Source organism: Mycothermus thermophilus (assembly GCF_041956435.1).
Source record: "Mycothermus thermophilus strain CBS 625.91 unplaced genomic scaffold VTJ04scaffold_1, whole genome shotgun sequence".
Classification (NCBI taxonomy): Eukaryota; Fungi; Ascomycota; class Sordariomycetes; order Sordariales; family Chaetomiaceae; genus Mycothermus; species Mycothermus thermophilus.
In genome coordinates, this window is record NW_027191427.1 from 1,307,040 (window position 1) to 1,326,476 (window position 19,437).

Genomic DNA, 19,437 nt, shown 5'->3' on the forward strand with positions numbered 1-19,437 from the left:
TGGATCGCGCTCTGCAATCAGGGGTAGGCAACAAAGAAGATTGCCTCGAGTTACAAATGGCACGTGCAGTCTTCCGAGGTTGAGATGGAACTCAGAGGTTGCAGACCACAAGCACTCAACGGCTGAAGGTCGGGCAGGTAAGCTGTCGTTCAACCACAAACGGACGTGGTGCAGGAACCAAACTGATAATGCAGGACAAGATGCAGTGTTGTCGGGTGTGAGTGCATTAGTGCAGGACGGGAGACGGGAAGCATTCAAGAATCAACAAACACTCCAGACGAGAATGGTGTTGAGATCGAGGCCTATCCAGTCTTATATAACAACTCCCAAACATGCCTCCTTTTTTCCTTTCCCAGAATAATCATCACCCCCAGCTCATTCATTCATCATTTTTGTCCCAAACCCACGGTCCCCCCAAATATGATCCCCGGCCCCACGGGGAACTGCTCCGAAGCCACCAGCCAGGGAGCACGGGACCAGATCCATCTCGCCTCAGAGATCGCCTTGATGACCACAAGTGGGTAACATAGGTTGGGCTGCATGGATGGGAGAGGGTAACATTGCGTAACGGCAACGGAGGAACCCCATCATCAACAGCTTGCACCCCATGCCGTTGTCCACTTGGTTTGGGCTACGGACTTAGCATGAGGTCCATGAACATCAAGAGACATCATGATCCTCATGCTGCAGCAGACACACGGGAGAGCGTCCGAAGCTTGTCCCAACCCCATCGTCATCAGGTTTCATCAAACAGCCCCAAACCCCCATGCAGCCCCATGCACCCCACGCTTTCCGTCTCCGGCTCGCTTCCATGATGCCGGCATTGCAAGCGAAACGGGCAGATGCCCAAATGGAACGTTGGGGTGTGCTTCTTTGCAATCTGCGATCGGTCAGGTGACGCATCTGACATTCTGGAAAGTCGTTAGCGCCCCCAGGTCCCCAGTGTGCCCCCATGCCTGTGGCGTCGATCCATTGAAGATGGGGAATGTGACGGCTGGGGCTGAAGGGAAGCGCCGAGGTGCATGACGAGAAAAATATCCGCACAAGCTGGTTGGAGCTTCATCTTGTGGAGAGTTGACTTGATCGTCGCGTCATAAAGTGAAACGAGACGTTGTAATTCCGGCTTGAGCCCAACCATTTGCTATGCGCGACTTGTTGGATGGGTTGCTTACCAGGGAGCCTCACACCCTAATCCACAGTACAGGATGGCTCGGGTCGTGTATCCGCGCATTCCGTCACACTTAATTTCGCCATGTGCAATTCTATACCTCGCTGTTCCTGAATTAACGTTACACAGGAAGCATCGAAGTATGTACCCGACATACAAAAGCACTCATATAACTACTGTAAAACCATCGGGGACACGAGAGTTCAAGCCATGCTCCTCTGTAACATCCTGGCAACCCAACGCAATCTCCCTCATCTCCCCCACGAAGCAGTGGAGGTTTTTTCCATGCCTGACCTCCCGGCGCTACCCGCTACAACGCCCAACGCCCCAACACCAAGGTCACCTGAACGTTTCTCCCAAGGGGGGAAGCGCGGGAAGCGCGGGCGGATCCGGCCCATGTACAGTGCTGCTCTCACTTCACTCCAGCCAGGTCAGATGGACGAAGATGGACCCCAAACAGAGGGCCTGCACTAAAACCGCGCAAGCTCTTATCACTTCTGCTTCTTGCCCTCCTCCTTCAGCCCATATTTCTTCGCCAGCTCGCTCGTCTTGATGATCTTGGGACCCCCCTTCCCCGTGCCCTTCCCGATCTCGGACAGCGGCTTGTACGGGAACAGCCGCTTGGGCAAAAACATGCCCACCCGCTTCTGGTAGATCGGGTACTCAGCGTACTTGGCCGCCGTGATAGACTCGGTCAGCACCGTCGAGGCCTGGAACAGCAGAATCAGAGCCGACGCCCCGATGCCGGCCCAGTGGTACAAAGTAAGCGTCGCGTAGGCGGACCATTGGTACAAGACGAACCAAATGGACTGCTCAGCCGCGAAGTTGGGGTGCCGGCTGTAGCCGAAGAGGCCGCTCGAGATGAAGCCGCGTTCGAGGTCGGCTTGAGTGAAGCCACGTGTCACTTGGTTGGTTGCGAGGAAGTGCTTTTTGGCGTTTTGGTAGACTGAGAGCAGTGTTAGATCTCTGAACGGCCTGGAGGAGAGGGGAGAGCGGCTTACCCCATTGCTGCTCATCAGCAATGGACTCGATAAGGAGAAGGCCGAACTGAGTGGCCACAAAGGCGACGTCAAAGCTGGTGAGGTTGGGCTGGATGGTCGAGGCCAGGAGGATGGTGTAGACGGGGGTCGTGATCAAGAACAGCAGGATGCTTTGGATGAAGGAGATGAAGGTGAGGTTGAGGAGGTGGAAGGCAAACTTGGGAACGTTCTGCCGGACAATCTCCCTGTCATCTCATGTGTCAGCGACCAGTTCATATGCAGGCGACGCATATGCTGGGAGGACGCTTACCATCTGTAATCCTCATGGCCCTTCTTGTAGCCACCCTTGCGTGCGTAGTTGTATGTCAGGCGGATCTACGGAGGGTGTTAATTCACACCATGATATCCACAATTTCACTCGGGTCAACTCACAGCCCATGCGACGCTAAACACCAACGCCGCATCAATCCGCTTCGACGAAATCCCCGCCAGACGCGCCCATGCATCGAAATGGGCAATGTACAAAGCCGGCAGGATGCTCCAGAGGCGATCGACCTGGGAATAGTTGCGGTTGATCTCCGAGACGATGAGAACCACGACAGCCAGTGCCAGAGAGAAGGCAAAGCCCGACACAACAGGATTCGTCTCGGTGTAGACCTTCAAAAAGCTCTCATTGCCGGTGGCGACGGCGAGGACCCGCGCCGGGAGGTCGTAGAGCTGGCCGATGAAGGGCTGCACAGCCGTGGCGAAGTCGGCGCATTCTTCGAGGGCGCGCACCGAGGGTATGGGGAGCGCCATTGTGATGGATGTGTTTGTTGAAATGAGATGAAGGCTGCTGTTGGAGACAGACAGCCTGGTGCCGTCTTATTTAATTGACCCTTTTTTCAAAGGCAATTTGGAATCAGAGGGGATGACGACGATGATGGCACGACCTTGGAAGTGGACGGGCGACCGTGTCAGGGCTTTCCCGGCGTCACACCAGCCAAGACTGCGGCTCGTGGGAGGCGGAACTTCCAGGTTGGTTCAGCAATGGAACCCTGCTTCGGGATCTTTGGCATTGTCTTTTGGGTTGCAGAAAAGGGGTTGCAACTCGTTAATAAGTACGGACTTTCTCACCTCTATTGGGGCATACCTAGGTACCTATCAACTTCAATCTGTTCTGAAAACTGGTTTGTTTGAATCAGTGTGGATGCATGGCTAACGGTTGTTGGAGCTGAGAGGGTTGAAGAAGACAATTGTTACCGCCAGGGTTGCACAACAGCGTGAAATTTCAGATCTTGGCTTGCTGATTTCACGCTTTTCCCAATTGTTACCGAACTTGGCAGGCCTTAACCCAACGCGTTCCTCATCTGAACCGCGAGACGCAGAGCATCCGGATCATGGAACACTGAATGGTCGTCAACTCGGAGATTCCGGGTTGCCAAAGACAGAGACGTTACAGAAACCTTCCATTAACCATTTTGACCCAATCATGGGCTCGCAGCGAGCAAGGTCCATGGTGGGTGAAGCTCTGCAGCACTTCATCCTCTCCTTGACCGCCCTGTCCATGAGATAGCTACTTCATCCACCATTGCATCCTCGATGAGAATTCGACGCGTTTCCGTCTTGAACCTTCGTTGGTGTACACACTACGAACCGGTCAAACCAATTGCTAGTTTTCGACTGCAAGTCCGATTCCTGTCCTCGCGAACCGCAGCAAAGCCAACATCCAAATCCAAATCCACCATGACGCGTGTTCTCTGTGTGGCCGAGAAGCCCTCCATCGCCAAGGCTGTTGCAACCCATCTTTCTGGTGGCCAGTATCAAACTGTGAGCCCAATGCTGCTGAACATGGCATGAGCCTGTGCTAATGATATGTCATAGAGCAACACCCGCGACCAATACATTAAAAATTACACTTTCGACTTTGACTTTGGCCCGCCATGGGGCCATTGCAATGTCACCATGACGGCCGTCAAGGGCCATCTCACAGCTGTCGAGTTCCCGGGTGACTATCAGAAGTGGGAACACCCGCCGCCCGACAGTTTGTTTGATGCCCCGGTCTTGACCGTCATTCCGACTGTAAGCCGTCAATCGTCCGTTAACTTGCGGGGTGGGAGAATCTCACGAGACCTGACGCTCTCCAGGACAATAAACATATTGCAAAGAATATCGAGGACCAGGCAAAACGGTCTGCCCTCCTTATCATCTGGACGGATTGCGATCGCGAGGGGGAACATATTGGTAGTGAGATCCGGGACGCTGCGAGGAAGGGCAATCGTCAAATCCAGATCAAACGGGCCAGGTTCAGCAATGTTGAGAGAGCGTATGTTGCTGATTTGGACACCTTGTCTTGTCTTCACCTCGCTGACCATATGCAGTCACATCTTGTCAGCAGCCCGACGACTAGACTCCCTCGATGAGAAGCAAGTCGATGCCGTGGCCGCCCGTATTGAGCTTGACCTGCGGATCGGGTACGCCTTCACTCGCTTCTTGACCCTAAACCTGCGGCCTCTGGGTGGCCCCTTATCAGGACTCACACTAAGCTATGGTAGGCTTTCTCTGACATTCATATTTGCGCCTCACAACATCTACTCACACAATCGCAGGCTCTTGTCAATTCCCTACCCTAGGCTTCGTCGTCGACCGGTACTTCCGCGTCAAGAACTTCGTCCCCGAGCCTTTCTGGTCCATCAAAGTGATGCACGAGCGCGACGGAATCAAGGTTAACTTCTCCTGGGCGCGGAACCGCCTCTTCGACCGGATGATGGCCGTCATCCTCTACGAACGGTGCATCGTTGCGCGCTTCGCGACCGTGACCAAAGTCCAGTCCAAACCCACTCGCAAGTTCAAACCCCTCCCTCTCACCACCGTCGAGCTCCAAAAGATGGCAACCCGCTTCCTGCGCATGACGGGTCAACAAGCCATGACAGTGGCGGAAAAGCTCTACAACAAGGGCTTCATCAGCTACCCGCGCACCGAAACCGACCGCTTCGACCGCGGCATGGACCTGCGCGCGCTCGTCAGGAAACAAACCCAAGACACTCGCTGGGGCCCCTTCGCCCAACACCTCGTCGACGGCGGAGGCTTCCAACCCCCGCGCCAGGGCCGGCACGACGACAAAGCCCACCCGCCCATCCACCCCATCACCTACGCCGCGCCGCAGGCGCTCTCGGACGACAACGAGCGGCGCGTCTACGAGCTCGTCGTCCGCCGCTTCCTGGCCTGCTGCGCCGACGACGCCAAAGGCGTGGCGAGCGACGTCGAGATCGCGTACGGCGACGAAACTTTCACCGCTCACGGCGTTACGGTCTTAGAGCGCAACTACCTGGACGTCTACCCTTACGAAAACTGGTCCGGCACCGTCCAGCTGCCCAAGTTCACCATCGGCGAGCGCTTTGAGCCCACCGAGGCCCTGCTTGTCGACGGTAAAACCACCCCGCCGAGCTACCTCACCGAGGCCGACCTGATCGCGCTCATGGACGCCAATGGCATCGGCACGGACGCCACCATGGCGGAGCACATCGAGAAGATCCAGGAGCGGCAGTACGTGCGCACGGTCCCGCGCGGAGGAGGCGGCGGCGGTGCCGATGACGGCGGTAGCGACGTCGACGAGGCGCCGGCTGCAGGCAGAGGGCGCGGCGGTCGCGGTCGCGGGAGAGGAGGACGTGCAGCGCGTGGTGGACGCGGCGGAGGCCGAGGAGGAGGGGGATCGTCGGGCGTCAGGGAGTTCATACCCACCGCGCTCGGGGTGGCGCTCATCGAGGGGTTTGATCGCATGCGGTTCGAGACGAGCTTGGGGAAGCCGTTTTTGAGGAAGGAGATGGAGCTCAAGATGAAGGCGATTTGCGAGGGCCGGACGACAAAGCAGGTGGTGCTGAGGGAGAGTTTGGAGGGGTATAGGAGGGTGTATGAACAGAGTCGGGCCGAGCTGGGGGTGTTGAAGGCGGTAGGTTGCTTTATTTTCTTATTTGCTTGTTGTTGTTTTGATGTGGTGGTGATGGTTTGGCTGACTGAGAGTTTGGAACAGGCTTGTCGGCAGTATGTCTTCCAACAAGGAGCATGAGAGGCCATGGCACGACGTCATGACGTCCCGATGTACCACGACGACCGGACATGACAGTCCTCCCAGCACTCTGCCATCTCGACTGCACGATTCGTCTCCTCCACTCCCTATAGTCGAAGTAAGGGATCGATCTCACTGTTCTTGCCTGCCTTACCTCGGTACGACTGGCTGAAATAGAATTAGACCCCGTACTCTGCGGTGTGTCTTGTGACACTGACAAGAGTACTGACCTGGTGGTTGGAGGTTGGACTTGGTTCCAACGTTGCATTGACAGAAATGGGAACCAACATGAGTTCTTGTGGACTTACCTACCTGAATAAATCAGTTTAATTCCTGCGAAAGGTGCTGTTGTGAATAATAAATGATGCTAAACAAGATGCAAAATTGAATGGCAGCAGAAAAATTGTGGAGACACGGACAAAAAACATACAGCACCCGGCATTCGCTGGTCGTCACCGACCCAACTACTACTCGGGCCCTCACAAGCTTAACTAGGGGAGAGCGGACGGGATCCCGTGCTTTCTTGTGGGTATGGCCGTATGTACTAGGTCATGCCAAAACCGAAGATTATATTCCACTCTCTTCTATTCTCTTGTGATGAAGATTTGAACGTTCTGTTCCCACCAATTGCCCATGTTCAGTGTTGGACCGTTACTGAAATGAAACGACAATTTCCCGTCTCCGAACTTCAGAAATGTTCGTAAACGCTCAGGCCCGTTAAGATGGAAATGAATGTCAACCGCCGCTCCCGTCGCCCACTCTCGTGGCACTCTAAGGCAAGGCTGGAGGAGGAGGAGCAGGTGTATCGGCGGCGTTGCTAGCCTGGCTGGCCGTTTGGGGTGCACGGGTACGAGGCTGCTCGGGGCCATTGGGAGGGCTGAAATCTATTAGAGGGGGTTAGAGAAGGATAGTTTGATGCATAATAGTCTTAAGCTCAAGGTGATCCAAGTACGTCAATGCTTACTCTTGTAGTCTTCGAGAATCCCCTTGAGCTCGTCGGCGACCGAGTGGAAGACCTCGAAATGAACGGAGCGATCTTTCTTGACCAAAACAAATTCTCCCGCTCGCCATGGGTTGAGGGCCACATACTAACAACATCTTGGTCAACTAAACGTCACCCTTGAACTACTTAGGAGCAAAGATTGTAGCGAGGATATGAACACCCACCTCGACGCTCCGCAAACCGTCCGGACTCTCCGAATTCTGCTGCTTCAAGATAGATTCGAGCGTATCATAGTAGCCGCGCAAGTCCCAGTCGATCCCATCGCTGTGGAATATGACATGTGCACCTCCAACTCCCAATGCCACATGGCGGACATTGTCAAACTTGAAAATCTTTGCCTCGACGAAGGGGTCAAGATGATGCGTGTAGACCTGGTCCCTGCCTGGAGCGCTGATCACAATGGCACTTCCCGGCCCCATGGCCACGGACATGTTTCGCTGGCGATGCCTAAGGAGCATCTTGAGAAGAAAGGCGTAGGCACCAGGGAGGTTAAGTTCGAACGCAGGTGAAACCTCTGTCCTTGTCGACATGGCGTGAGCACAATGCTATATTAATGGTGAAAACAGCTTGCGGAACATCAGGGAGTCCAAGGACAGTTATACGCAGAGCTTACGCATGCGGATTCCTTTGCTGTGGGTGAATAACCAGGCTGCGTAGCAGTCATCACCCATCGCAGCCCAGCGCAAATGTCCAATGTCGGACTCAAAGGAATACATGAGGTCGAGCATGGCCTGGTGGATATTATGGCCCCTATTGAATCACATCGTGTGAGACTTCAAAACCCAAGTATTACCAAAGCTGGTGGGTATGATGCTCACATTTCCCATCTTCCGGGCCAGGCCACAATGTAGCCCCCGGGCTGGGGACCGAAGCAGAAATGGAATTCCGGGTGCGCCATGGTCAGGAGATGAGGGCGTTCGGCCCTGGGTTACTATGCTTCCCCTCGTGATTAGGAGGAATAAATGCTTCGTCGTGAGCTTAACGGATTGTTGAACATGAACATGTCAATTGCTGTCAGGCTCGCCGCAGAGAGATGTTTTGGGGAGGAGCTGAATGGGCTTGTGCGCGCATGCATAGCGTTCAGCCAACCTCAAAAAACAGCTAGACCGAGGCAGCCAGAGCGTTCTTTTCCAGACCAAAGGCCCCGCATCAAAGCCCCGACCTTGAACATCCTTACAACAGTACCACGCGCTATTACAACTCATTTGATCTCGATACAATGGACTGCCAGTCCGAAATAATACCAAACGAGGGCAGCATATACAAGCCCCTGGATTCCTCACGCCGCGAGATCCGCGTTCTTTGGATCTGTCCAAATGCAACAACCTCGACGGCCGAAGGCAACCCCGAGGGAAAAAGTAACCGCGACTCAGAGCAGGATGAAGCCCCTATCCGTGTCGAGCTCGTCACAGTGTCCTTGCTCGACAAGCCCGCATATGTCGCCCTATCTTACGTCTGGGGCAGCCCTGAGGACGTGGGCCCTCGCATATTTGTGAATGATCAGGAGTTCGACGTTCGGCGCAATCTGCACGATTGCCTCCTGGCGCTGCAACGGAAGCGGATAGGGACTAAACCAGACACGAATGGTCCGGCCCATGATGCTGGCGGAGAGGACCAGGTTGGTTTCTTGCGCGGAATCCCTTTGTGGATCGACGCTCTATGCATCAACCAGGACGACATTGCTGAACGTAACCATCAAGTTTTGTTGATGGGCGACATCTTCCGAAACGCGGCAGGTGTGGTGTCCTGGCTGGGATCGAAGGAGGATGAATATGGCAAAGTCTGTGTTGAGGCCTTGCGAAGGGTGCGCGAGATAGCGCTGCAGTGGCTGCACTCAAAGGAAATTACGACGGAGCAGCTCAAGAATGAACAGACGACACCACTCAAGGCCAACGATGATATGCCGACGGCAACGACAATGGAGGAAAACACGTCCTCGGATCCCATCTTCACGCCCTGGTCTCCCATAGTGATGGCCATGGCAAAAGGGTTCACCCACACCACGAGGCATATCTGGAACGACGACCAAACTGTAGCCAACCTGGTTGGCCTGTTTCTCAACCCATATTGGCAGCGCACGTGGATCGTGCAAGAACTTGCCCTTGCTTCTCCAGGGTTGCACGTCTACATCTGCAACGATGCCACGCTGGCTGCGACCGATCTTCAAGAGTTTGCCGAGTGTATTTTAACAGTCTTTGATGAGAGGGCGAGGACGACTACCAATCCTTTGGAGTTCGGCCAGACCGCGGCAGCAGACATCAGCGGCACAGCCTGGATGCTCGTCACCAGAACTATTCACAGTGAGCTTGTTTTCCACCGACTACTTTTGGATATCCATCACGGCCGTTTGAAGCCTGGATGGGGATTTGCCTTGTTTGTCGCTGGCAGGCGCCGATGCACTGACCCTCGTGATGCGGTCTATGGTCTGTTAGAGCTGATCCGGCAGCCATCATCGAGCGTGAACGAAGACCCTATGATCCCCGATTACAGTCTTTCTGTGCGGCAAGTGTATGTGGATTGGGCGTTGCGGACACTGCGCCAGTTTGGCGACCTCCGGCTGCTGGGTTATGCGTCCAAAGGGGTTTTTGATTTCCTGCGTGCCAGCGGTCTCAGCGGAGAACAAAACCCAGACTTCGAGCTCCCTTCCTGGGTTCCAGACCTGTATCGCGCTCAGCACCTATACCCTCTTTCGCTCGTCGCAGATCAAGGGTCAGATAATACTCGAGATGGAATCAACACAAGCTCTTTTGTCGCCAGCATCACCCCAGAAGGGTTCCTCATTGTGCGTGCTCGCCGCAGAGCAGTAATTAGTCGTTCCACACAGTTCGACAGCACTGGAAATACATCCAAGGAACATATTGCATCCAGATTTTGCGTGGACTACCTCCGTTCTCGTCAAGGCCTGGTGTACCCTGCAAAAAGGCTCACGACCTTACGGGCGCTGATGAACCTGCTTCTCCGCCGGAAACTTGGCCTCCTCGATCCATCCGAAGCTGACCCCAAAACTGGGAAGCAGATACACCACCTCGCCGTTGTGTTTATAGCTTTCATAGTGGGGTTATGTGCGAAGATGTCCCTTGATTGCGGAGACGGTCAGCCTGTGGATGCGTACGGCGCAGCTTCTATGCTCGGCATCAGCTTAGAAGACGACTTCTGTCGGACATATCAAGCCGCCATGTTTCCCGAAGCCGACGTGAAATCGCTCATGGGGTGGTGTGATCATTGGGAGGATGTTGTCCGGATGTTTTCACCGACCCTCTTGCAGACTTCGTTGGCAGATATACATGGAGAGCTCGCGTTCAGTGACAAGTGGCTTCTTACGACGGAGAACGGACATATCGGCATTACCGGGCGTCCTTTGCAAGAAGGCGACCTTGTCTACGACGTCGAACACTGTCCGTATCCCCTCGTGTTTCGCAAGACCGGCCGCGGAGAAGGGGGCCAAAATCATGTCGTCTTGATGGACTGCTGCGACGTGTCCGGGATCTTGGATGGGTTTGATGACGTGGAGGGAAAGGGTCCGGAGTATTATGATGAAGAGCTTGTGATCTGTTGATACCTAGTCCTATTCACCCGGAAAGGGAACCTGAGCAGCAGGAATTAATTAATACCTCGTAAAATGAATGTGAAGTAAGAAAACGGTGGTTGTAAAATACCACTGGGAAACAACGAGGCAGCCAGGTACCGAATAATACACCAAGCATGCCCACCAGAAACGGCATAGTGCAGACCATTAACCTCTGGGAGAGTGCCAAGATTGTTTGGTTTGGACAAGGTCTCCAAGCCTTCACACCGTGTCTGCCTAAACCACAATTCTCCGGTTCATTGAGACACGGCCGCACGTAAAAAAGAATGTCAGTCAATTGCGAAACATCAGATTCAGAGAGGAGAGCCCTCTACAGGCCTCTCGACCCATTGCGTCGTGAGATACGACTACTTTGGCTCCTGCCACCTACCAACACCACAACAAAGACGAAGAATGCAAACACCTCGAGCACGAGTAATGACGACTCCGGAGTCGAAGATGATCCAATACACGCCGAACTCACCACCGTCTCCCTCCTCGACAAACCCACCTACATGGCATTGTCATATGTTTGGGGGTCCCCACGTGCGAGGAGGTATACCATTTACATCAACGGTCTCCCGTTTCTTATTAGGCTCAACTTGCACTCCTGTCTTCAAGTCCTCCGCCGGAATCGAATTGGGGTCAGGGAAGCCGCTGAAAATGAGCCGCCAGATCTTCGGTCGGAGGATGATGACCTCGCAAAACACATGCGAGGAATTCCCTTATGGATTGACGCATTATGCATCAACCAAGACGATATCGACGAGCGGAACAGCCAGGTCCTGCTCATGGGGGAACTTTATCGCCATGCGGCGGCTGTTTTGTCATGGTTGGGCGGTGACGAGAAGCAGGAAGATCATCCTGTGCTGTCTTCGCTGGCGACCCGAGTCGAGAGTCTACGTGTCGTTCGCGAAATCGCCCAGGAGTGGCAGCATTTTACGCTGTCCCCAGAGCAATGGGACAAGGACAGAAAGCGAAATACGGCCTTGAAGCTGCTATCCAAGATGTCACGGTCGGTTGTCCGCACATATGCCACGGCACACAATGCCACGCGAGCAGGGCTGAAGAGCAAGGCCTTGCCAGCAGAGTCGAGTAAGGAGAACAAAGAGGCGAAGGACGACGGAATCCCGAACACTACCGTCACTTCGTCGGCCGACATAATGCCTTCTACCCAGCTTTCCCAAAACCTGGCTTGGAAGTTCCTCAAACATAACCTGCACTTCTGGAAAGATGAAGAGACACAGCAGGCGCTTATTCGCCTTTTTTCGGCCTACTATTGGCAGCGGGTATGGGTTGTCCAGGAAATCGTGCTGGCATCCGGGGAGTCACACTTCTATATGTCGGGCGATGTTCTCGTCTCCGAGGCGCAATTCGACGGGTTCGTGGACTGCACGCTGACCCTGTTTGACAAGGATCAAGTCGCGGACTCCAATCCCCAGCCACTCCATGACCTTCCTCTCGACAAAATTAGCGAACCCTGGTTCTTCATTCGATTCAAATTGTTGAAACAGCTTCGCTTCTACCGCAGCCTTTCGGACATCCACCACGGCCGGATCAAGCCGGGATGGATGTTTGTCTTATATGTGGCAAACACCTGCCACTGCTCGGATCCTCATGATGCGGTGTACGGCCTGTTGGAGCTTCTTCACACACCACCTTCAGAAAACGGCAAAGGCGTCAACGACAACATGATCATTCCTGACTACACGAAACCCGTCGCTGAGGTATACATCGACTGGGCGGTACGTGCGCTCAAGGAGTCCGGCAACTTCGAGTTGCTCATCCACGCGGGCAGAGCGCTCTCCAACGTGAACCCGGTGGAAGAGGCCCATTCTGGAGAAGGGAAGGATGTGTACTTGGAAATGATGTTGGAGGCATTGAAGGAGGTCAATCTTTCCTTCACAGACTTAGAGTCGCCCAAGCACCCGTTCAGACCGCCTCCAATGGACCTCAACTTGCCTTCATGGGTTCCGAATCTCTACTATGCATCCAATACCGACTTTCACAGCTTCGATTGGGCAACACGAAGGCGAGAGGCCAAGGGCGAAACAACTGGCGGCGAGTTTACCATTAGGGTCTCTCCGGACGGCTTTCTCAACGTACGTGGCCGGCGCCGTGGCGTCATAAAAGCCATCACGCAACTTCCATTCACAGCCGGGAGTACTGAGTGGATGGAACTTATGTCTCGTTTTTGCCTCGACTATGTGCTCTCGGAACTTGGAGGCGTCGTGTACCCAACACGCGAAGGGATCCCGGTGCTACAAGCCATCTTCCGGTTGTCCATGCGCCGGGCCATCGCCCGCCTCGAGCCGGCAGAAGCAGACCCGGCAACTGGCAAGGCGCTGCACAGGTTCGGGGTCGCGTTTCTCGCCATGATGGTAGATACGTTTACTAAAGACTGCGACCTTCTCAATGACATCTTTGACGAGGGACAAGAGACCGTTCTTGCCCTAGGACTGAACGTGTCTAAGGATCTGCATTCCGCATACCGAAGAGCCATGTTCCCAGCGGAAGATTTGAAAGCGCTTTTGGGCTGGGACCACTTAGATGACGCAGTCCGCTCGGGTCTGGTGTACACGCTGCTCGTGATTCACGATGAACTCACAGACATTTTCAGGAACCGATACCTGTTTGTAACGGGAGGCGGGCATATCGGACACGCGCCACCAGATGTACAACCCGACGATCTGATCTACGAGGTTGAGCATTGCCCGCTTCCACTTATCTTTCGTCCGGCCAGCGGGGAGCAGGGAGAGCCAATGTCGAACCAGGTCACGCTGATCGGTGCTTGCGATGTGGCTGGGATTAGCGATGAATTGGATGATATAGGAGACAGGGAGTACAATGAGGAGTTGGTCATCTGTTAGCATTCGCATTAAGTAAATCGCTGTTCACTTTCATGCACACAAATTATTAATTTGGAAACATGTTACACGTCGGAGACGCTATATAGGGTGCACTGACTAGTGGCACCATCAACGAATTCGTTTTTGGTGTCACAAAACAACATTGCATTGACCTACCTAAGGTACCTGACCATAGTCACCTAATTCCTGACCCTCGTCATCCAAGGGCATCTCTCCCAAGTTAGGACCAACCGCCCATGTTGACTCTCTCTCAAAAACCACCTTGCCTCGCTTGTGGCTGCTGCTACCGTTGCTCGACGACAGTGAGCTCGTCCAGACTCAGGTAATTAGTTCTTGCGCTTGGAGCAGCTGGAGCACGTCACATAGTTGGTGAAGGTCTTGCCACTTGGCTGGATGCCAGAGCACATGCCAGAAGAGGGGCACGGGCTGCTTAGCTTGATCTGGGTGTCAAGAATGCGCCGGCAGTGGGTGCACTGCAGAATAAGAGTGTACGAGAGGCACATGGTGACTGACTGCTGGTGGTGTGTCGGGTGTGAGGCGGTCTGTTGTTGTTGTTGTTGTGGTTAGTTCAGGTACTCGTTCGTCCCTGGGCTGCTGGTAAGTGTTCGAGAGTGTAGGAATGATCAGAGGACTTGAGTGTTGTGTGTTGTGTTGTGTGGATGGTTGGGAGTGAGGAGGTGACAGGTTGGGATGACCGAGTCAATTTGTAGTTGATGAGAAGATTAAAAAGCCCTTTCGATACTATTCCAAACAATCCCGTTGTTGTAGGCACACCCATTGGTGTTGGAGACAAAGACCCTTTTCTAAGTTCACTTAAATTGGCCAGTTGGAACCAAGAACCTTTGTTTGTAGAAGCTGGCCCAAACAAGCCCTTTGTTTCTTTCACAACTCAACAATTTTAGCTTCATCAAGGAGGGTGGGCTGGTGATGCGCTTGTTGAACTCGACTAAACAAAGTGGGCTCCACGACTACCAAGGTAAATACATGAATCGACAGTCTCTCTATTCATAGAAAGAAGCCGTTTCCTCTCGTGATCATGTAGACAGAAGGTGAGAATCCCCAAACTCAACCCTATGACCCAAATCCCAATCCTCAACTGGGACTGCAGCCCGTTGGTACCAGTCTGCGGTCCCGTGGTTGAGTCAGGTAGGTCCCTGACTTAGTTTGGCCAGCCCGACCAAGGAAAGCACTTGAAGGAAGAGATCCTATCATTCCATCCCGGCCACATTTCGGGTATCAGGCTACTCGCTATGCATTGTGCTGCAAGCATAGATTCACCTTGGCAGTCGGTATGCCTTCAACTGAAGTTAGAAATCACTCTTAACGTCTCACAGAGAGTCAGGATGTTGCATACTCGTAGAATTCGCAGCTTCTGGTCCAATAGGGAATCCTGATCGAGCTGATTTGATCCATCCAGGGGCCAAAGAGATTGTCTGTCCTCCCATTATTAGCCTACAGAGGGTGCCGATATGGTTGACAAGACCGCAGCCACACTTACAACATGTGTTCGGGTAGCCTCCCACGATAATGCAGTCGGAATAGTAGGCATGCCGGCAGACCGTGGCCTTCAGGTGGGTAGGACTGTAACCGTCGGTGGTGTAAAGCCAGGGTTCCGGCGCACCCAGAGCCCCAGGAAATAGGAGGGCCAGGAGAACCCCAAGGGCAATGTTGAAGAGGCGCATGATTGCGGGAGTGGTTTGGCAAAGGTCAACAGCCACAGCAAGGCACGATACGCAAGGACGATCTCAGCATCACACTTGGTTGGGGTCTGCTCAAATCTTAAATATCCACGCCCTGATCATGATATGAGGATTGTCGGGGACGATGTCATCAAATCAACCGACACCACAAGATCATCAGAACGGCCACGCTGATGTCTAAAGGCAGTAATCCCTTCATTGATGGGGCAACAAGTGCCATTACGTCGCACTGCTATTCCGACTACGTCTGTCTCGCACCAACAGCATCAAGATCCCTGGCTAGGTTGTGCATGTTGGGATCTGATCGTCCTAGCACGCGTCGTTAAGCCCTTTGAACCAACACACCCAGGGTTGGATGCACCGCTAGCAGGAAACCCCTGTCTGTCGAAAAGCGGAAGGCCCGCAAAGACTGGGGAAGGGAGCGCTCATCACAGGAGTCCTTGAACACGGCGAGTTGAAAGGCAGTTCATGAACTGTGTATATGTACATACATACATTGAGAGAGCTCCCCTCGGTCTTCTGAAGTTTAGCCCCTACACAGACACAGCCGGCGCCTCAGTCATCTCCCTCTCAGAATCTCAATTTCTATAATGCAACGAGATATTAACAGAGACAAGCACACATATATCTCAGGTACGCTTGAAAACGATCAACCAGTGAGTGGCTGCTAAGTATAGTTGGGTTTGATCGTGAGCCCGACTCACGGAACTAACTTGGACTCCTTTGAATCCGATTTGTGTGCTTTTCCAAAGGTCCATGCTTGTTGAAGTCATAAGACTACATAAGTACTGCCTACCGAAGGTACTCTTATCCGAAGATCCCTGCAGAAATCCCCACGCTACTCCGCTATCTATCTACCAGGTACACAGTAATACTATGTCATTTCCCGGATATGGACTCCGGCTTTTAGTGTTGCTGCATGCTGCAATCCAGGTTGCTCGTCACTTTCCCCCATCACAAGCTATTGATATCCGGGGGAATGTGATCTGAGCTTGGCCATGCAATGCGACGTTGGTCTTACAACTGGGTGTGAACCGTGGAGATATTGGGCCTCCCAAGGTCCCATCACCATCCAACTGACAAGGGGCCCAACTCCTCATGGCATGAAGGAGGACCGAGTTGGCGCTTCGGGGAAATTCTGTGCCGAAATGCCATTTTCAACACAATGTGTGAAAAGGTTAAAACTCTCTCATGGTGAATGCAGATCTCAGTTACAAGACGTGATTGAGAACTCCTCTAAATAAAAAGACGGGGAATTCATGACTGCAAGAACTCGATAATACACGTTGAACGACTGGAAGGATGGACTGAGTATGTAGAAACAGTTGCTGATGCCAGGCCTGAGGCTATAACCGCCAAACCCCCATTACCGTTGCGCATAGGTGTGTTTCTGCCTCTCTTAGGTACTTAATAGCACCGGAAGGACGAGATTTTGTCGTTGACCGGAAACAGGCCCAGGTCGTCGATTTGGTCATGACCAGGAACTATGACACCGAAACCTCCACAGTCGGGGTGTCTACATGATTATTTGATTGTTAGCTCTCCACACAAAGAATTAGAGATGTTAGGGGATGCAGCATACTCGTTGAACGTGCAGATATTGACCCAATGGGGAACCATGAGAGAGCTGATTTTGTCGTCCCAGGCTCCTGGAATGTTATCTAAGATCATTGGGAGAATGGAAAACGTTATTAGTAATCACGTCTAATTGCCTATGTTACAGCCTGCTAAAGCCCAGGCACCACTTACAGCATGTGTTGTAGCGACCTCCCAAGATAGTGCAGTCTTCATACCAGGCATGCTTGCACACTCTGACTTTGACCACGCCGTTCACAGGATTCATGTTGAAATAGTGTTCGGCAGTAGGAGCCACAGCCAAGGCCCCAGGGGTAGCCCATGCCAGCAGGACGGTAACAGCAGTTTCGAGGTGCATGATGGCGATTCGATTTTCTAGGGAAGAGAAGACAATATGGTGGTCTCTGAAAGAACTCAGGATGGCTCGAGGAATGTGATAATTGCCAGCAGGTAGGCCTGTATGATGCAGAGGCCAGATCGAGCACACAAGCTTCAAGCTTCTCAAGAGCAGCAAGACCTTGTATTAGCAATGCTCTGAGAGCTGGTAGGAGAAGGTGTATTGGGTTCAATGGAACAGAACAAAACGAGGAAACAAGCGGCAGTTAAATAACTTCCCAAAGGTGCTTGTTCTCTCGGAGACTCAAAGATATGAAGACGAAGTGTGATAATACGGTAGTACCGAGAGCTGTTGATCCTATTATACATAGGTTGTATCCAACTTTATGGGCACCACGGCGTTGTGACTCTAACCCACGACGATGGAGCTAACAATAATGAACTGGTCGTGGCATCTGAGAATAATTACACCTGCATATCTCTGGCGGCGAAGCCAGGCTCCAGTCCCCCTTGGCCGACAAACCAACACAGAACACGAATCTACCTGCAGGTCTCTTGCTTCACCCATGAGCCAACACACCTGAATGGAAACCCGGAAACCATGGTTCTCCAGTGCCCCTGAAATTAGTTTGGACTCCTTCCCAAGGAACCTGCAATGCCCCGGTATTATCACTAGGTTGACCAATACGCCCAGAAGCAACATTTACAATCAGAACTTGCCAGCGAGGGGAAGCCAATTGCCTATAAAATGCCTTGTTGATAAGCCACGGATGAACCAACAGCGTCCAGATCCCTGACCAGAGTTACATCACACATGTCAGCAGTGATCGAGTTCGGCGTGTGGAGAGTAATATTAGCCGGTCTTTTGTTCAAGGCCTACGGAAAGGAAGGTGATCATGCCGCCAGAAACAAGCTGAGGTCAACAAAAGACGTCTCGTGTCATGGAAAGATTGACCGGCAAACATGAGGTAATAGCCATCTATTTTCAGATCGTTGGATACGTGATGTCACACATAACAATGTAGGCATGTGATTACAGGTCGGTTATTGTGTGGAAACAATAATATATTATTGACGGATGTCCTGTGCTATTTGAGTAATACCACTACCGCAACAACCACCTTATTCACATGCTGTTGATTTCCCAGCACGTTGGGTACATGCCTGGTCTACCCCAGATGGTTTTCAAAAACACAGAAGAGGGATGAAATCTTGTCATTGAATGAAATGTGGTCATCAAAATCCCATGTCGGGGAGGCGAAGTTCGCGACACTTTGGCCTCCAAGCACATACCAATACCAGCCCTGACAGTTGGCGTGCCTATAAGTATTACCATTAGTTCGCGGTGATATCCCTAACACCCCGAGGTACATATGGATTGCGGCATACTCATAAAATCTGCAATGGATAAGGTAGCTGGGCACTACAGCCGAGCTAATCTGGTCATTCCAGTCTGGAGGGACATTGTCTAATACATTGATCGATCACAGTTCGTTAATGGGTCGTGGACTAGTACATTTTGTCGAAAGGCTCACACTTACAGCATTTCATAGGCCAAGCAATGCCTGCCAGTATGACACAGTCGACACCATATGCATGCCTGCATACGGTGACTTTGAAGATTCCATCTTCCTTGTCCATGGTGGGGGCGAACCATGGAGTCGGGGTATCAGCCCTGACTGCAGGCACCAAAGCCTTAGCTCCATGGCCACTCAAGGCCAGGAGGACAGCGGCCACGGCCGTGCTGAAAAGCATGATGTGATCTGACTGGAGGGTGGCAGAACTGCAATGAACTGTTCAAAATTGGGGCATGAAGAGCAAGATGTGAAATGGAGGAAACATCTTCATCTTTGAGGGGAGCCACAAGACAGCGTTATTTAAAACTTGGGAGCTGCCGTCATTGAGAGAATGGTAATCCTAGAAAACATGGATCATGGGCTTTTAGTGTGATCGTATCAGGAAACCAATGGCACAGTTGTGGTATCTCTGAACCAACAGCATCTGGGATCCTAGCAAAGTGGTAGTGAAGGCCCAGAGTAGACTAGCAGCCGCGGTCGAACAACGGTATGTATATACTTCATGCAAGATGTCCAACTGCAGCAACATCAAGGGTCCAGGGCCATGGTCCGGGTCAGTCCCCGAAAGCTACACCGTCGTATTGCAGAGCCAACGACCCGTGCCGTTACATTTCTGAA

The 19,437-nt window shown here is 52.7% G+C and overlaps 9 protein-coding genes across 9 annotated transcripts; 4 read left to right on the plus strand and 5 right to left on the minus strand.

The window, feature by feature from the left end:
- Positions 1-1,378: 1,378 nt before the first annotated feature.
- On the plus strand, positions 1,379-1,642 carry VTJ04DRAFT_465 (uncharacterized protein; the record flags this gene model as incomplete). Its single annotated transcript, XM_069362680.1, has 1 exon — positions 1,379-1,642. One exon carries the CDS (start codon positions 1,379-1,381, stop codon positions 1,640-1,642), a length of 264 nt encoding a protein of 87 aa, XP_069223075.1.
- A 17-nt stretch (positions 1,643-1,659) lies between these two features.
- VTJ04DRAFT_466 (uncharacterized protein) lies at positions 1,660-2,946 on the minus strand (the record flags this gene model as incomplete). Its single annotated transcript, XM_069362691.1, has 4 exons — positions 1,660-2,114; positions 2,170-2,393; positions 2,459-2,523; positions 2,581-2,946. The coding sequence occupies 4 exons, from the start codon at positions 2,944-2,946 to the stop codon at positions 1,660-1,662; spliced, it is 1,110 nt and encodes a 369-aa protein (XP_069223076.1).
- A 927-nt stretch (positions 2,947-3,873) lies between these two features.
- Positions 3,874-6,193, plus strand: VTJ04DRAFT_467 (uncharacterized protein; the record flags this gene model as incomplete). Its single annotated transcript, XM_069362702.1, has 6 exons — positions 3,874-3,957; positions 4,012-4,209; positions 4,275-4,453; positions 4,509-4,678; positions 4,737-6,076; positions 6,158-6,193. 6 exons carry the CDS (start codon positions 3,874-3,876, stop codon positions 6,191-6,193), a joined length of 2,007 nt encoding a protein of 668 aa, XP_069223077.1.
- A 771-nt stretch (positions 6,194-6,964) lies between these two features.
- Positions 6,965-8,094, minus strand: VTJ04DRAFT_468 (uncharacterized protein; the record flags this gene model as incomplete). The annotated part of the gene is made up of 5 exons (XM_069362713.1): positions 6,965-7,077; positions 7,158-7,281; positions 7,361-7,710; positions 7,810-7,946; positions 8,015-8,094. The coding sequence occupies 5 exons, from the start codon at positions 8,092-8,094 to the stop codon at positions 6,965-6,967; spliced, it is 804 nt and encodes a 267-aa protein (XP_069223078.1).
- A 321-nt stretch (positions 8,095-8,415) lies between these two features.
- On the plus strand, positions 8,416-10,752 carry VTJ04DRAFT_469 (uncharacterized protein; the record flags this gene model as incomplete). The annotated part of the gene is made up of 1 exon (XM_069362724.1): positions 8,416-10,752. One exon carries the CDS (start codon positions 8,416-8,418, stop codon positions 10,750-10,752), a length of 2,337 nt encoding a protein of 778 aa, XP_069223079.1.
- Positions 10,753-11,471: 719 nt separating this feature from the next.
- Positions 11,472-13,631, plus strand: VTJ04DRAFT_470 (uncharacterized protein; the record flags this gene model as incomplete). The annotated part of the gene is made up of 1 exon (XM_069362736.1): positions 11,472-13,631. The coding sequence occupies one exon, from the start codon at positions 11,472-11,474 to the stop codon at positions 13,629-13,631; it is 2,160 nt and encodes a 719-aa protein (XP_069223080.1).
- Positions 13,632-13,957: 326 nt separating this feature from the next.
- On the minus strand, positions 13,958-15,313 carry VTJ04DRAFT_471 (uncharacterized protein; the record flags this gene model as incomplete). The annotated part of the gene is made up of 2 exons (XM_069362747.1): positions 13,958-14,139; positions 15,130-15,313. 2 exons carry the CDS (start codon positions 15,311-15,313, stop codon positions 13,958-13,960), a joined length of 366 nt encoding a protein of 121 aa, XP_069223081.1.
- Positions 15,314-16,738: 1,425 nt separating this feature from the next.
- On the minus strand, positions 16,739-17,264 carry VTJ04DRAFT_472 (uncharacterized protein; the record flags this gene model as incomplete). The annotated part of the gene is made up of 3 exons (XM_069362758.1): positions 16,739-16,847; positions 16,914-16,992; positions 17,081-17,264. 3 exons carry the CDS (start codon positions 17,262-17,264, stop codon positions 16,739-16,741), a joined length of 372 nt encoding a protein of 123 aa, XP_069223082.1.
- A 1,147-nt stretch (positions 17,265-18,411) lies between these two features.
- Positions 18,412-18,997, minus strand: VTJ04DRAFT_473 (uncharacterized protein; the record flags this gene model as incomplete). Its single annotated transcript, XM_069362769.1, has 3 exons — positions 18,412-18,562; positions 18,632-18,710; positions 18,784-18,997. The coding sequence occupies 3 exons, from the start codon at positions 18,995-18,997 to the stop codon at positions 18,412-18,414; spliced, it is 444 nt and encodes a 147-aa protein (XP_069223083.1).
- Positions 18,998-19,437: the final 440 nt, after the last annotated feature.